Source organism: Gymnoscopelus braueri (genome assembly GCF_963280865.1).
Source record: "Gymnoscopelus braueri genome assembly, chromosome: 5".
Classification (NCBI taxonomy): domain Eukaryota; kingdom Metazoa; phylum Chordata; class Actinopteri; order Myctophiformes; family Myctophidae; genus Gymnoscopelus; species Gymnoscopelus braueri.
Genome location: NC_137606.1, coordinates 1,600,701 through 1,618,822, shown reverse-complemented (window position 1 = coordinate 1,618,822; position 18,122 = coordinate 1,600,701). Strand labels below are relative to the sequence as shown.

At 43.6% G+C, this 18,122-nt stretch overlaps 1 protein-coding gene across 1 annotated transcript in view; it reads left to right on the top strand.

Annotated features, from left to right (window-relative positions):
* Positions 1–18,122, top strand: part of sptbn4b (spectrin, beta, non-erythrocytic 4b) — a 148,311-nt gene that overhangs the window by 118,710 nt on the left and 11,479 nt on the right. Inside the window, exons 32-39 of the mRNA XM_080428827.1 lie at positions 5,988–6,233; positions 7,439–7,576; positions 11,086–11,330; positions 12,254–12,392; positions 13,082–13,166; positions 14,084–14,280; positions 14,499–15,841; positions 17,063–17,132. Coding sequence (XP_080284953.1) covers positions 5,988–6,233; positions 7,439–7,576; positions 11,086–11,330; positions 12,254–12,392; positions 13,082–13,166; positions 14,084–14,280; positions 14,499–15,841; positions 17,063–17,132 — 2,463 coding nt within the window. The remainder of the gene's footprint in view (positions 1–5,987; positions 6,234–7,438; positions 7,577–11,085; positions 11,331–12,253; positions 12,393–13,081; positions 13,167–14,083; positions 14,281–14,498; positions 15,842–17,062; positions 17,133–18,122) is intronic.

The window sequence follows — 18,122 nt, the reverse complement described above, 5'->3', positions numbered from 1 at the left end:
ATTAAAGGTAGGGTAAGTGATTTTCTTTGGTCAAAATAAGTGTTAAATAGCTCTATATTCTGATAGTACTCATGCTATAGAGTGTTTGTTCAGTAACAGGAGTCTCCATGTCTCTCCAGCTCTTTATTCAACAGACCATGCATTTTCAGGTCGGGATACCAAGTTTATCCAATCAGGATTTATTTATTTATTTTTTTAATGTTTTTTTTCTAAATCACAAAGAAAAACAAAGTAATCTAAACATATCCGAAATGGTGAACTATTGCCTTCAACTGTTCCAAACATGCAACTTTCCATGAACCATTTTAATTACAAGTAAGACGCGCGAACGCTGGAAGCGAACGCAGCTCGAAAATATTGTGTATTTACGGACTTGTAATCCGTGTTATTTCACTGTGATGGGGGATTGTGTGTGTGTGTGTGTGTGTGTGTGTGTGTGTGTGTGTGTGTGTGTGTGTGTGTGTGTGTGTGTGTGTGTGTGTGTGTGTGTGTGTGTGTGTGTGTGTGTGTGTGTGTGTGTGGGGGGTATTGCATTGTCTAAATTCCTGCACTCTGGCGCCCTCTACATAGGTACTGCATGCACACAGACACACAGACAGACAGACATACAGACACACAACCTGAGCAGGGTTACATAGTAAGCTCCACTTGGTCGGAGGCGCGGCTTCGCCGCGCCTCCTTCCGCGTTCGCAACAACAGTCCACCAGTAGAGCACGCTCTCGTTTATTTTAATAGAAGCCTTATTAACTATAATTCTAGTGTTAATTTGTGTATATTTTTAAGCCAAGGTTACAGCAATACTCTGAAAGGCATACTCAGGAATGTGAAGTTTTGTTAAGCAGTACAGCTGTAGTAAGTTGATAGAAGCATTACTAAATGCTAAATAAAAACAAAGTTATAACAAATAACAATAGTTAATATCCCTTATTTATCACATATGTGACTATTATGGGCTTTTTGAGTAATGGGGTACTACTGGCGAGAGTGCCGATATACAGGGGCGGGGGGGTCCCTGCCGATAAACAATGCGGCCCCCCAGAGTGATTGAGGAAATTTTGTGGCCCTCACCATCTACAAAGTTGCCCACCCCTGATTTAAGATAAAGCTTTCAGTTTTAACCAAAACATATCACTTACACCAGTGTATATCAACCTTTTGGGTGCCAGGGCACACCTGGCATAGCCAAAATATCCCAGGGCACACCTAGATATACGGTGTGTGTATATATATATATATATATGTATATATATATGTATATATATATATATATATATATATATATATATATTATAATTTATATATATATATATATATAATATAATTTATATATATATATATATATATATATATATATATATATATATATATATATATATATATATATATATATATATATATATATATATATATATCAAAATATTTACTCTCATGTACACAAGATGTAATAAAGAAACCTTGAACATTACAAAATGTCTTTGGCCTACAAATATATAAACTTGGGTCAGTGCAATGAATGGAGAAGATGAAAAAAAAGGAAAGAGACAGTGCCTCAGTTTCACTGATTTATTTTTGGAAACATACAACTTGTTTTGCTTTGATGTCATAATAAAGAAACCTTGAACTAAAAAAACAGCACACACATGTTCAATTTGGCCTACAAATATATAAACTTGTAATGTGCAGAGGAGTTGGATTCACCTTCCCAGAAAAATACTTTAAAAACTCAAAAAGATTTGAAAAAATATATATAGGAAAAATTGGCCACAATAGTCTTAGTGTGAAACTGTTTTAGAAAAAAAAAAAACTTTTTAAGCCAGTACAAATGTCTTTGTTTGAAACTTGAGTCCTTTTTAGAAAAATACTTTAAAACTCAATAAAAAAGATTTGTAAAAAGAAAAGAAAAAATTAGGTCACAATACAACTGTCTTAGTGTGAAACTTGAGCTTGTTTTGCTGAACAGAGAGTTTGTATCCTGGCTGGGACTGATGACAAGCACACACGAAGCTCCTCGTCAACTGCTCTCAGTCTCTCTCTGTGTTTACTTTTTACGTAAGTCAGGGTGGAAAAGCTGAGCTCACACAGGTAGGTTGTTGAAAATGGGAGCAACACTGCCATTGCACTGTCTGAGATGGCTGGAAATTCTTTTCCAACAGTCAACCAAAAACTGTCCAAGCTTAGATCTCTGAATTTCATTTTCAAGCCATGGTTCTCCCTTATTTCCACTAGCTGCTCTTGCTCCTCAAATGGACTGTTCTCGTTTGTTTCGTTTTGTTGAATGGGTCACGGACCCAGTTGAAGTTTGCCATGGACGTTGAGGGGAAATAAAAGGCAAATTTCTCCTCGAGACTTCTCAAATGCTCAGCAATGACCCCACGCAAAGCACGAGTGATTGTGTGTCCAGTGTTGATGAGGGGAAACATCGCAAACGTGCTCTTATCCACCTGCTGACGCCAGAGTTTCAGTCTCCCCCGAAATCCCGTCAGTTTATCTGTGCTTGTGAGGATATTCTCATCTTTTCCTTGCATTCGCCTGTTCAGTTCGTTCAGATGGGTAAAAATGTCCGCCATGTATGCTAGTCTTGCACACCAGTACTCATCTGCGAACATGTCTGCATAGTCGGATTGCTCAGCAGCCAGAAAGCTTTGTAATTCCTCCCTCAGTTCATAGACACGGGACAAAACTTTCCCTCTGGAAAGCCACCGTACTTCGGTGTGCAGCAGCAGCGTTTTGTGTTCCGCCCCCATTTCCTCGCACAGGGTGGCGAACAGCCGGCTTTTCAAAGGTCGTGCTTTAATAAAGTTAACGATGCTTACCGCATCATTCAACACAGCTGAGAGGTCTTTTGGTAAAGACTTTGCAACCAGCGCCTCACGGTGTAAAAAGCAATGCGTAACCAGGACGCCAGGATTCTTCTCTTTTACTCTGCTTACAAATCCCTTGTATCGCCCGGTCATAGATGCAGCCCCATCAGTGCACACACTGACACAGCTTTCCCAGCTTAAGTTCCATTGCTCCAAATACTCCGATGTCACCCGGAAAACCTCCTCTCCTGTTGTTTTCCCAGGCAGTTGTTTGCAAAACAGATAATTCTCTCTGATGGCGTCTCCGTCAATGAATCTCACGTTTGCCAACAGCTGTGCGTGTCCACTTATATCTGTTGATTCGTCAAGCTGCAGTGCAAACTTTCCACTAGTCACAATCTTTTCTATGACAGCACTCTCAATGTCTGCAGACATGTCTTCAATGCGTCGGCCAATTGTCATGCTTGAGAGCGGCACCTTATCGAATTCCGCTGCAACATCTGGTCCCGACATTACGTTAGCCAGGATTTTGGCTCCTGCCAACATGTATGTTGCCGCTGCATGTGGCAATTTTAACTTCGCCACAAGCTCTGCAATTTGGTAGCTAGCTTCCAGAGCTCTGTCATTAACCTTGGTGCTGGTGGTACTGCGTAACAATGCAGTTGTCTGTTTTGCGTTCTGTTTCGCCTTAGTAGCTTTCAAACTCACAAAATAGTCTTTGTCCTTTGTGGCGATTTCTCCATGGTGGGTCTCAAGGTGACGTTTCATCTTACAGGGAACCATACCACTGTTTGCAAGCTTGTCTCCGCACACGATGCACAGTGGAATAGCATTAGATGGGTCCCCCATAAAAGTGAAGCCAAACTTCATGTAGTCATCACGGTACCGTCTGTTGGCTCTAGTCGTCTTGCTTGTCGCCGTTGTTGTTCCCGGCGGCACGGCGAGGACGCTGGCGGCGGTGCTGTTGTGTGTGCTGCTGTTGCTGCCCTGTGCGGCCAGCTCGTCGGCAGGTCGAGGTGGCCCGGACACACCGGCAGCTCTGCTTGCAGGAGGATTTGGCGGCGGCAATGTCTTGTTGATGACGGCGAAATTTAGCGTCTTCTGGCCCTGGGTGCATCTCTTCTTTGCTAGTGGGGCTCTCATCATGTAGTAATAATACTGAGTGCCAAAGCATGTACCCCTGTGCCCCTTTATACAGTACCAGGTAGGACAACATATTTGCATTCCTATGGGTGATGGTCGCTACACTGAATGGACTCGGCTCGGGCGTGGCTGAGTGTGAGACGGATGATGGCCGTAACGATTGACGGACGATCGCCGCTCGCTATTGTTCTCGAGGGGCTGAGTTCACACTTACTTCAAACGGCGCGGAACACCTCAGCAGTACTCGCGGACCAAAATGGGTCCGTGTACCAGGGTTGATATTCACTGACTTACACTACCTTTAAATCTAAAATGAGACCTTTTTTCCCCTCAGACCAGTGAGAAATTGAATGTAGATAATCCTAATAGTTTGACATTGGAAAAGAAGATATTCTCATACAAATCAATATTTTGTCTCTCAGTTTCCACAATACGGCTTGCTGGCAGTGTTAAAATGTATACTTTAGTTTTTAGTTTTTTTTACCAGGGTGGCACACTGCCAACCAACTAATCGAGATTTATGTTGTTTGTTTTTTTTTACTTAAATTTTTATCCCGCGATTTTTGTAACCCATTTTTTTCACCCGGTGCCAATTTCCTAAGTGATCCTGGTCACTACACCAGCCCTACACCAGTATTACACCTGTCACCCCACAGTAGGGAGGCCAGGGCCGAGCTCATGCTTCCTTCAGGCATGAGAGCCAACTGACCTTCTTGTCACCTGACAGGGGGGAGTTTCCCTGGTTGGACGTAGCGCGTGGAAGGAACACGTTATTCCAACCAGTTCCCTTCCCCTCCATCAGGCGCCCCGGCTGTCATGGGGGAGGCGGTATAGTGACCAGGATTACTACATGTTTTTGTGAGGGTATTAACTACCCTAGGAGACACGGGGAGAACATGCAAACTCCACACAGAGTAGAGATTTATGTTGTTTTAACTTCAAGGTCGTGGACTTTTTCCCAAACAAGCTAAAGAATGTGTGACCAGTGGTGGAAAAAGTACTCAAATGTTTTACTTAAGTAAAAGTATCAATACTGCAATAGAAGTACTCTGGTACAAGTAAAAGTAAAATAATTCAGATTTTACTTGAGTAAAAGTACAAAAGTACTGGTATCAAAATGTACTTAAAGTACTAAAAGTAAAAGTACTAAAATGTTTGAAAATAGCAGATCTACAAGCTCACAATGCGTCGCGATGCATTGTGAGCTTGTAGATCGGCTATTTTCAAATAGCTTAGGTATAAAATAAGGCTAAAGTGGTTAATGTATGTTTTATAATATAATAATTCATATCTGCAAAGTAACTAGTAGCTAAAGTAGAAGTAAAAGTATAGACAATTGGAAATACTCCAGTAAAGTAAAAGTACCTCAAAATTGTACTTAAAGTTGTACAATGCAGAATCACAAATAACGATTTTTAGCAACCTCTGCTGGTCACTACCGTCACTGCATACAATTTCCGTAGTCCTCGATTACCCAGAATTCCATTCGTTTTCACCGGAAGCCGGAAGCGTTTCAAAAAGCGATCTTTTAATTGTTTTATACTATCTACGGATCGTTTCTCTTAGCCAGTGGAGCATTAGTTACCATGAGCTGTGCTTTCTTTTTCTGTTCTTTTTCGATCTTCCTATCCTACATTCTCTTAAAATCAGCGTGAGGTTCATTTTTGTTATTAGCGCGGTAGTTCCTGGCCAAACAGGAAACCGTTGCGGTGTTCGTCGGCCAGGACGTCGGCCACGACGTCATGACGTTGGCCAGGAACGTCATTTTCCCGGGAAAGTCCCCCCCGTCCACGTTCAATAGAAAATATATAAATAAAAGGCTTCCGGGGGTGAAATTCATGGAGTGGGTGTTGTGAAACTTTTGCCACTCACAAAAGATATACAATTTAACTCAATTTAAGTTTTGTTGAAAACGTTACCTAGTATGCCTTTAAGTACAGTACTTGAGTAATTGTACTTAGTTACTTTACACCACTGTGTGTGACAAGTACCCTCCCATCATCCTCACCCTCCCTTACATTCCCTCCATATCCCCCCATGCAGGTCCTGCAGGAAAAGTACACAGAGTTTGCGTCGGAGACGGGCAGCGTGGGCCAGGAGCGGGTGACGGCGGTGAACCAGATGGTGGACGAGCTGATCGACTACGGCCACGCCGAGGCGGCCATCATCGCCGAGTGGAAGGACGGGGTCAACGAGGCCTGGGCCGACCTCATGGAGCTCATGGAGACCAGGGGCCAGATGTTGGCCGCCTCTCACCAGCTGCACAAGTTCTTTTCTGACTGCATAGAGGTATAGTGTAGTGCGGCTGATTCTCAAACCTTTTAGCTCAAGACCCAAAAGAGAAATTAGACGTTTGCGCGGGGACCCAAACTAGCGAAAATATCAGATCTACAAGCTCACAACGCGGCGCTTCACGCCGCGTTGTGAACTTGTGGATCTGCTATTTCCACTACTTCTTAAACTATCCTTTTAAAATGTATTTATGGAAAATATTTGATTTTTTGATTTGATTTATGAAAATGTTTTGGAAAATGTTGGAATTGTTTAATTGATAAAAAGTGTAATCTTTTTAAATAATTATTTATTTATTTTTTTAAATTGGTCCACTACCCAATCATGGGTTCCGACCATAGACCATAAAAAAATATGGACAGCATCACACCATTGGTTTCTACAGACCGTAAATGAAGCCGCGCAGCGATCTCAAATCCACCATCTTTCTATATACGGTTGATATCCGGTCAACCAAATACCATACCTAATTTAAGCCTAACTAACAACCTAAATACCAAATATAAATGCAAAAGCAGTGGTTTTCAACCGTTTACTTTTTTACTTTTTAAATCCCACGATTTTGTAACCCCTATTTTTTACACCCTTTTCATATCAATTATTATGTATTCGTCATTTGAGCCACGGACCACCATTTGATGAGATTTAGACCCTCAGACCCAAAACTTAGAATATTCTGTTATCGTTGGATAAGACATAAAAAATTTTGCAACCACAGCTATAGTGTATTAGTTCACAAAGTTTTATATGCCAAGAACCCCCCAAATAGCCATAACTTCGGGCTGCTATTACAAAATGCCTTAAATGATAAATATATAACAACAGAAATAGCCATCTACAAGCGTGTCGCACTCTGACGCGTTGTGAGCTCGTAGATCTGCTATTTTGTCCCTTTTTCAACCTATTTTGTCCCATTTTTTAACAGTTTCAACTCGCATTGATGTGGGTCGAAACCAGTCTGGCTTTTTAACCTTTTTATATTGCTGTACTAGCTATGCCCTAGACATTAAAAGCTTTTTAAAGATATATCCTTGGCTCGTTTGTGAGTGTGCTTGAAGGGAGCAAATGGGCTTCCCTTCTTTCTGGAATTTTATTTTTGCACCTCATACCCACTGGACTGGAGTTACCTTTTGAACTGTGATGGAGAACACCCGGTGCTGTTTTGTTCTTAGATATATATATATTTGCATGTGTTCTTCCAGGTCTTGGCCCAGATTGAGGACAAGCATCGGAGGCTGCCAGAGGTCGACAGAGGTCGACAGGGTGGAACTGCCAACACCAGCAGCCTTCAGAGACTCATGCACAGCTTTGAACACGACATACAGCTCCTGGTCACACAGGTACAGAGACATCTTGCACACACGGACACACATTCCAAAATGACTTGTTGTCTCAACATTCGACTGCCTTTAGGATCCAGTGATTTCAATTCAGTTATTGCTCAGAAAATATTAAATGGTGATTTTGACACAGATGAGCATAATTGTATCCATCTTTTGGATTGTTATAATATTTCTCTCTCTCTGTATTTTCCTGTGAGAGAACGCGCTCTGGTGAAAAAAAGATTTTGGTGATAAAAGGCAGATTTGGTCACATTCCTGTTGTGGGCATCGAAAGTTAAATTGGAATCTATAATGACACCTGTATGTCTTTAGCCTGTTGCCTGGGACTCAGTGCCAGTGACTTCAATTTAGAGGTCAGTTTTCTCATTCTCCTCATCTGAACAATACCAGATTTGATCTTATCCCTGAAGCATGCTGCAAACTCTTCACATCTGGGTGTCGAGAAAACATCACCGGAATCTAAGCGGACATGGTTAATCAGTCAGTCAGTTGTTGAGGAGAGGATTTTTTGATTGTTCAGGTTGTCACTGATCAGTTAGGAGAAATGAAGAGCCTTGCTCACATAAAATGTCATCGTGGGCATGTCATTTCTAAATTTTTACAACTATAGTCGTCACTTTTTCACTTTCTCCCTTTTCTCTCTATTGGCTAAAGGCCAGCCAATGGGGAGGTCACCGATGGCTTCCCATACTCTGAACCAAGCCCCCAGAACCGAGGTAGAACCGCAAAGCTGCCGCCGCCTGGTGGCCAAATCTTGGATTGCAAGACTTCCGCATTTAAAACGCCTGTGCGTGCTTCTATGGTCTGAAACCCTAGTGCGCCTGAGACAAACACAGATGAACCTGTTTTCTTTATATTGGTAGCCAAGCTGAAAATTACATTTCATCTCAGTCTTGTTTTTTTGTCTGACAGGGGCAACACTGTCAGTGGTTGTCCTTAGTTTGGTAATTAAGTAAGTAAGTAAGTAAATTTTATTTATATAGCACATTTCACAGAGGAGTCTCACAAAGTGCTTTACATACAGTACATCAATAAAACAACAACACAAAACAAAAAGGCTGTACAAATTTCTCTCAGGTGGGATAACAACACAGGTAAGGAAAATTAAATCATGTAACGACAACAAACGCCTGTTCAAATAGAAGCATCTTGAGTTGTTTTTTAAAAATGTCAACCGAGGCTGCATCTCTCAGGACTTGGGGGAGAGCGTTCCACAGTTTGGGGGCTACAGCTTGAAAGGCCTTGTCACCCTTGGTTCTAAGGTTGGTGTTTGGGGTCTTTAACAGACCCTGTTCCGCAGACCTTAGGGCCCTTTCTGGGACATAGCGTGGGACCAGATCGGTCAAATAACTTGGAGCCTGACCCTGTAGAGCTCTATAAGTGAGCACCAGGACTTTGAACTGGACTCTGAAATTGATGGGGAGCCAATGTAAGGCGGCTAAGACTGGAGTGATGTGGGACCTTCTGTTTGTTCTGGTTAGCAATCTGTCGGCAGCATTTTGAATTGTTTGGAGGCGGTCCATGGTGGTTTTGCTGAGGCAGGTGAAAAGTGAATTGCAGTAGTCTATTAGGTGCATAATTAGGTGATTTACTAGATCAGAGGTCCTCAACGGGGGCCCTGGCCACGTTTCATGGGGTCCTGAGCTAAGTGATTGATAGTTTTTGTACACTCTCAGAGTAAAAAAAAAATCACACCCAGTGTGAAGTGGGCGGTGTGGTCACAGTGGTCATCACAGTGATGGAAGAAGTGATGGAAGAAGTGATGGAAGAAGTGATGGAAGAAACCATAACTTAAAAAAAACAGATTTATGTTTTTTTTTTAAAGTTATGGTCCTGTTTATAGGGCTATGCACATGTGTCATGTTTCCCTAGCCAATCACAGTCCTGAATAGACTGTGATTGGCCAATCACGGTGCAGGGTTAGGGGGGTACATTTGTGGCCAATCACAGCGCAGGATTTGGTGTGCAAATATCCAAACCTCACATATAGGGGCGGTTTCACCGCCCAAAAAAAACACTGAGGATTTTTTAGTGTAGATTGGGGGTCCCAGAGATAAACATCCTATCAAATGGGTGGTCTGTGGCCTAATGCATATCAAACTGGGGGTCCTTTGAAACGAAAGAGGTTAAGAATGGCTGTACTGGATCATCACATGAGGAGGCTAGAATAACTGCTGGTATTGTATATACTTTCTACACAGATCATGAGATTTGCAACAACCTCAGGGGTAAGACACCATTTATTAACAAGCCATTCTGTATTTTTTCTGTGCTGCGCAGGCTTTAACCGAAAGTAATACACAATAATGATAAGACAGACTGTAGCCATATCGACAATGGAGGATACATCGACAGTGAGTCCATGAGTTATCCCCAGATCTAAGGTGTGGCCATGGAAATGGGTGGGTCCTAGTGACATTCTGAATGAAATCCATGAGATTCAGAATGTTTATAAACTCCATGGCTTTGGAATCTGACTTATTATCCACATGTAAGTTCAAATCCCCTATGATAGTTCTTTTATCATTATTACTGTGGATAATAGATACAAATTCTGCTTAGTCGATTTAGGAAGCGGGGGCATGGCTTGGGAGGCCTGTATAAAGTTAGTGCCAGCACAGGTGGCTGGCTCCTATAGTTTATAATGGCATGATACTCAAATGAACAAAAGTCATTGAGTGCTCTGAAAAGCAATTCATGGTAGAATAAGACACTGACACTGCAGTTCCTTTTGCATGAGCTCCTGTCTGCCGTGCAACTGGGCCACAGGAGTCAACTGTATAATGTACTGATGCAAAATCACAGCTGCTATATCTCAACTCTAGCAAAAGAGCATTTATTGGTCATGTAGGCCCTGGTGTCTGCTGGAGCATCTGTGTTTTTGCACCATCTGCAAAATAACCTCTTTGCGTTTTTCTTTTATTCTGTTTAACTATAACCTTGTTCCCAGGATAGGGCTGGTTACTTCTACATAGTAATGTTACAAACTATACATTTATGTCATGTTTGCTATTGGGGTGAGCTGGATTTCTCGATTAAATTACATTTCAGTTAGTCTAAACATTATTGTCCAAATAGTAAATTTGCCTTTGGCCCCACAATGGCACTGTAGATAAAAAAGACAGCCAAAATGAATCCACAGTGCGATATTATGACACAAGAACACTATAAAAACAGCGCTGCAAGTGCATATAAGCCACAGGGGGGAAGTGCAAAACATGCAATTCCAAATATTTCCATTACAAAGTCAAAGTTACACGTAAAACAAATTACATAAAAACACATGTGAAAAGAAATGCATGGATGTACTTCCTCGGCCTACTGGCATGCAGCGTGCTCAAGGAATTCAGCGCTGATTGGTCCAGCGGATTGTTACATTTACCCAAGACACACAGACAGACCCATTTCTAGACGGCTCGCCAACTACAGAGCCACACCATAAATAACACATCCCCCTCTCTCTCTCTCTGTCTGTGTGTGTCTGTGTGTGTGTCTCTCTCTCCTAGGTACGCCAGCTCCAGGAGAGTGCCGCCCAGCTGAGAACAGTCTATGCTGGAGAGAAGGCCGAGGCCATCGCCTGTCGCGAGCATGAGGTGATGCAGTGCTGGAAGGAGCTGCTGATTTCCTGCGAGGAGTGTCGTGTGCAGATCACCACGGCGACGGACAAGCTGAGGTTCTTTGGCGTGGTGCGAGATCAGATCATGTGGATGGACTCCATCATCTGCCAGATAGGAACAGGAGAGAAACCCAGGTATTTACACTGTTCTGGGGCTTATGGGCAAATCTCATTTGATTGTTTTGTCATTCAAGATTTTATCCATTTCCAGATTTTACATGCACACTGAAAGGACATAAACAACACCACATAAAGAAATACTGAGGCAATTTGATCAGCATGTTTAACACACTGTTACAGTCCATAGAATACTGATCTCAAGACAGATTCAGCGCTGAATCTGTCGGCAACTCCCATTCCAACGTGTAGAGTTGTTGTTATTAGGAATGAAAACAAAGGAGCACCACCGGAAGAGGAGGGCTGAAGGAGAGTAAACGGGCCGATATCCGGTCTCTACACAGGGAATTGGGCGGTGCCCCCAGGGGCAAATTCCCAGATGGGTTCCCAGATTGACAAAATACAGACTCTTGACATCTAGCTTCCTTAGGAGTGGCACGTTTAATATTAGGGCCGACCTACGGTATATATGGGTCGACTGATATTATCGGCCGATATCTGCCAATTTTTTCAGTTTTGTTTTCTATGTCCACGACCATGCGCGGTGGTACAGTATGTGTAAACGGGTTCCTAACTTGTAGATTTGTTAGTTTGTGGGAGAAAAGCATCTAGCCAGGGCAGTTTTGCTTGTTTGTTTTCAGTTATGTGTTACTGTGTCACATAATGCATACAGTGGATCAGGATGCCCATTTACTTACCAGTGTTTATATTGTGGCTCACAGATACAATACAATGGTCCAAAACCGGATTAAATTCCATAATAAAATCACAAATAAAAACTCACGACTAGATTTGTAGAATCAAGTTAAACTGTTGAAACCTTGTCTTCCAATATCGCACATGCCATCTTCGGTTCATTGTCAGCCCATCATTAACAAGTCATTGAGACTGCCAGATATTGCCTCAAAACATTGTCCCTCTGTGCATGTGGTGGTGTTCAGGGACGTGTCCTCGGTGGAGGTGCTGATGAACTACCATCAGAGTCTAAAGAGTGAGGTGGAGGCTCGTACCCGCAGCGTTCTGCAGTGTATTGAGATGGGCAAGACCCTCCTGGCCGCCAGAAATCCTGCTGCAGAGGAGGTAGGTCAAGGGTGGGCAACTTTGATGATGGAGAGGGCCACTATATTTCCACACTCACTCCAGAGGGCCACATTGCATGTACTGTCGGGCAGACACCTCTTATCTCCGTATTTTAACTTTTTTTGTAAATTAATGCCGTACTATATCACACAAAAGTAGCAAAAGCAGCCGATCTACAAGCTCAAAGCGTGCTGCAGTGCGACACGTTTTGAGCTTGTAGATCTGCTATTTTTGCTATTTTTGAATTGGAATCCAGATTTTTTTGTGCTCTTTTGGAATCCTGTAAAGTAACATTTGTTTTTAATTTAAAATGCATTTAGTTATACATACGTGTATGTTAACTTTATGAACTTAAATACAAATACTTTGGACATAAAAAAGACAATAGAATTTTAATACTAGTCATTAAGCTACTAATATAAACTGAAGTAATTAAAGCGGGTCATGTTTGCATGTTTGGAATTGTAACAGCTGCAATCAATAATATATCAGTATTCCGATATCAACCTGCGGGCCGCATTAAGTGAAGGTGGGGGCCGCATGTGGCCCCCGGGCCGCCAGTTGCCCATGTATGAGGTAGGTCCTGATAACGAACTTAGTTTTTATCTGACATCTAATAACTCATTTAGAAAACACGGGTGAAACGTTTGATGATGATGATGTTGATGAAGTGGTTGTGATTCTCCCAGATCAAGGAGAAGTTGGACACGGTCGTTGCTAAACAAAATGAGCTGTCTGAGAAGTGGGACAGGCACTGGGAGCTGCTGCAGCATTGTGAGTTAAAGCACACATTCACAGAAACACTCCTAAATGCACATTATGTGCAGACACATAAAGATTGTCATGAATAGACTGAATAAATATGTCATGAATAGACTTCATGACATAGTTTAGTTTAGTCAGACTGTTGAAGTGCAATGTTTACACCTGGAGAAATTATCAGCTGAAGGTTTTATGATTTATCTTCAGTTATGTTATAGCTTAAAGGTAGGGTAAGTGATTTTCTTTGGTTAAAATAAGTGTTAAATAGCTCTATATTCTGATAGTACTCATTGCTATAGAGTGTTTGTTCAGTAAAAGGAGTCTCCTTGTCTCTCCAGCTCTTTATTAAACAGAAAATGCATTTTTGTTTCAGTTTCAGTTTCATTTCCAATTTTATCCAATCAGGATAGAGAACTCAATCAGGATATAGATTAAACAAGTGAAATTGGAAGTGTTGACACTAAGAAATGAGCAGGCAAAATTGGAACTGGAACACTATAAAAATGAAGCTTAAAAATTGGTACTTTCTCCTGATTGGCTGAGATTTTGACACCTACCGGAAAATGTATTTTCTGTTTATTAAAGAGCTGGAGTGACGGGGAGACTCCTGTTACTGAACAAACACTTTATAGCAATGATTACTATCAGAATATAGTGCTTTAACCTTTTAACAAAATACTTTTTGTTTTAACCAAAAAATATCACTTACCCTACCTTTAATTATCTTATTAATTCATGAATTATCTTATATAACATTTTCATCAAATTGTTTTACTCTGCTCCTCCTCTCCTCTCCTCTCCTCTCCTCTCCTCTCCTCTCCTCTCCTCTCCTCTCCTCTCCTCTCCTCTCCTCTCCTCTCCTCTCCTCTCCTCTCCTCTCCTCTCCCCTCCCCTCCTCTCCTCTCCTCTCCTCCTCTCCTCTCCCTCAGTGTTGGAGGTCCACCAGTTTGCCCAGGAGGCGGTAGTGGCGGAGGCTTGGCTGACCGCCCAGGAGCCCTTCCTCAACAGCCACGAGCTGGGTGCGAGCGTGGACGAGGTAGAGCAGCTCATTCGTCGTCACGAGGCCTTTCGCAAGGCCGCGGCCACCTGGGAGGAGCGATTCAGCTCGCTACGGCGACTCACTACGGTAATAGAAACAGAAACTTTATTTGGATTATGTTATGGCATTTTGTCTTTATTTGATGATTGTACAGTGGAGAGGGACAGGAAAGAGAGGGTCACGCGCCACATACTGTATTCCTTTGGGAGGTGGAGTCACTGTTGAGAACTCTATTTAGAATGAATCGGACCAATCGTGATATGATTATGATCCTAATTCTGTGTTACACCCCTCCCACTCTCTAGGTGGAGAAGATGAGGGCAGAGCAGGGTAAGCTCCCCCCGACACCACTACTGGGGCGCAAAGTCTTCCTCGACCCCCAGGACGCCAACCCCAGCCCTGCCGCCCTCACCCGCCTCCCCCTCTCCCCCGTCATGCGACAGACCATCTACGAGCAGAGTGAGCAGAGCTCCCCTCCCTCCCCCTCCCCGGCTACGCCGTCCCCGCCCCCCCACTCCTCGGTGGCTCGCCGCCTAGGCTCGATGGTGGCCAACTACACCCCGGTGATGAATGCCTCCAGCTACCGGCACACCCTGGAGGCGCGGCACGCCTCCGGGGGAGTGGTGGGGGGGATGGCGGCCGGCCAGCCCTCCCCGGCCTCCATTGCAGCGGTCGCCAACGCGGCCATGCTGGTGTCGGCCAACCAGGCGAGGGAGAGCCTCAACGCGGCGAGGGAGCAGTCGATCAGAGTGATGAGCAGTAGCATGGGCTCCGCCTCGCCCGCACTCGCCAACTTCCATCCCCAGTTGGCCCAGGCGGTGAGCGACGTCGAGGTCAAATCCCCGTATCTACGGCAACCTAAGATCAAGCACATGGGAGACGTGGTGACCCCGCTCATCGTGGCCGGCCGGCTCGAGAAGTCCCGAGAGGACGTGGAGGTGAAGTCGTCCCCGTATTTACGGCAACCCAAGATGAAAACCTTCGACGACGTGGTGACCCCGCTCCTCGTGGCCAGCCGGCTGGAGAAGGCCCGAGAGAGAGAGAGGGAGAGGGAGATGGGGATGCTGGGAGACATGGGCCCAGAGAGAGGGGAGGTGGCGGTGATGGCCGAGGTGGTGCTCCAGGACCCCGGCAGGGAGAGGCTGCACGGCGAGCCCGGCAGAGGCACTCGGGGCCGGCTGAACGGGGGCAGGACCGACCCTTTGGTTCACACCGAGCCACAAGTCCAGACCCAGGTCCAGGCCCAAGTCCAGACCCACCACCGGGAGCATCACAAGATAGAGCGGCAGCTGTCCAGCGAGCAGCTCATTCAGGCGCGCAGGGACGAGCTGCCCCAGGAGGTGTGGAGGGAACAGGCGGAGAGGAGGGAGAGACGGACGCTGGAGAGACAGACGTCCAGCGAGCACGAGGGCCTCAGTGGAGGCCAAGGCGGAGGCCACGGAGGTCACAGTGGAGGCCACGGTGGAAGCCACAGTGTAGGAGGCCACAGTGCAGGAGGCCACAGTGCAGGAGGCCACAGTGGAGGAGGTCACAGTGTAGGAGGCCACGAGGGCCGACGGAGGGAAAGGGACCGACATCGACTGGAGAGGCAAGAGTCCAGTGAACACGACACGGGCAAGGATCACTCTGATAGACGCTCAGGAGGAGGGTGAGGCTCATGATATAATTTAGGCTTTTTAGTGGTGTTTTATGTCTGGTATATTGTGTTTTCTAACATCCTACTATATAATTGGAGTAACCTCTGTCTGTCTGTCTTGGTGTCTTGGGTCGACCGGGTATGGGCTAGTTTGTCTAATTTCTGTGGTTGTGGATGGGGGGTTGAAAGGTAATCAGGATGCAATGATATGTATAATGTGGAAATGTTAATTCACTGTTGTGATGCTGTGATCTACATTTTGACCCTTGTTTGGTGTGAGTGACTACGTTTAAGTTCAATTATGCAATGAAGAAGAAATGTCAAGCATTGCACGATTAACTGAAAACATATTTAAAATGTTATATTTTCTGTAGAATTGCACTTAAAGGTGACATTCTTTTATTGCATGAATTGAATGGCAGTGACATGCATGTTTGCTGTGTTTCATGTTGTGATAATGTGTTCAAGTTTATTAGTTTCATTCAAGATTCAAATTGTTGTATAATGACAACACAATCTCGAATTTACAGGTTTAAACATCTGTGATTCTGTCTGCCCATACGTCCATCCCACAATTTGGTCCAAACAAGATATAGAAATTTGCAGAGCACATTCCTAATCCCTGAGGATGACCCCCTACGTATTGGGGCGACCCCCATGACTTTTCCTCTAGTGCCACCCTTAGGGCACAAGATATCTCATAAGCAGATTGCATGATGAACCCTATTGATTTTGGTGACCCCCCATGGTCTTTCTTCTAGTGGCACCCTCAGGCTTTGTAATGATGGTACTTTGTTTTTGTTCACTTTCAACCTTTGGCTCTTGTTTTCCACTATGTGTTAATCCTTTAAAGCTACAATCTGGGACTTATTTTAATGAATAAATCATACTGTAATTTTAACCGATCAGTATGGTAGAGTGTGTTAATACAATATAACTAGCACAGCTGTAGTCGTTGGGGGAGGTCTTCCTACTCTTCCATTGAGAAATTGCGACCCTGGTGTCAAATTGAACAATAGAGCACCATATTTTTTTGTATTTCGGACATTGTTGCAATTACTTTTCTACTGGATTGTAGCTTTAAACCATTTTGATGTGGAGCAGCATGGCATCAGGGCTTTTAGACTCTGATGGCTTTTAGAGGGCTTTTAGACTCTGATGTTGTATTATTATTATTTTGCATCTTAAAAAGTGCAGTAAACCTTAAAGATTAATTATTTGTTTTGTCTACAGAGAGAAGAAAGCCGCCGCCGCCATGCCTTTTACTATGTTTGACATAGTAGGACAGCTGCAAGAGGCACAGGTCTGCATTCTGTTTTCATAAGCAAATACTTTTAATATTTTATTTTAGTCCACATTATAGGAGGCGGATAGGTGTATCATCACATAAATGTATTCCTGTACTTGACTTAATATCAACAACCTGAATCATCCAGACGTGATATAAAATATTATTTATTTTGAAAATATAGTTTGACCCAGCTCTGCTTTCATCAAGTAATTAAATTCTGGGTTAATTTAGGAAATGGAAAAACAAACATATGGCTGTATATAACATATATACAACCCCTTGCAACTTAACACATTCACTGCCAGGGGCTTTCTAATGCTGGCAGGTAGCTTCTGCCAGCATCTTTAACACATTGACCGCCGGGCCCGTAGTTCTACGGGCCGTTAAATCCAACGGTTAAGCGCCGATCCCGTAGCCTACGGGCTGTGGTGCTTTTTCCTTTTTTTCGATTTTTTTTTTTTTTCAATTTTCTAGGGGGACCATTTTCAGTGTAACACCACCCGATGTCGACCGGAAGTGCGATCACGTTTTTTGTTTCCCGTCTGTCTCCATTCTAAGTCGTACACAAAAACCCCTGTAAAAGCCCCTGTAAACATGTAGTTTTTCATCCTCGCATTTCCCATGTTAACTTAAACGGTCAGAACTCAAACATGGCGGCTCCGTTTGACACGTGGTCTTCACTGGTAGAAGCAGTGAGATCTCCGCGATGTTTACAAACAGTGCACAGCTCAATCTTAAGGATTTTAACAAGATCTGTGGCGACGTGAAAAAAACAAAAAACAACAATAAAACGTTGGCACTGGTGAGTACATTATGAGATTAACCTCTGGCGGTCAATGTGTTAAGCATTCTGACTAATTTTTCAAGAACCACAGAATATTTATCTCCAGTATGATCGATCCCCTGATGGTTGCTAATCACGGAGGAAATCACTGTGCTTCCGTGAAAAAAAAAGTAATCGTCGTGACCTCCCGTTCTCTTGTTATACCCAGTTGAAAATAG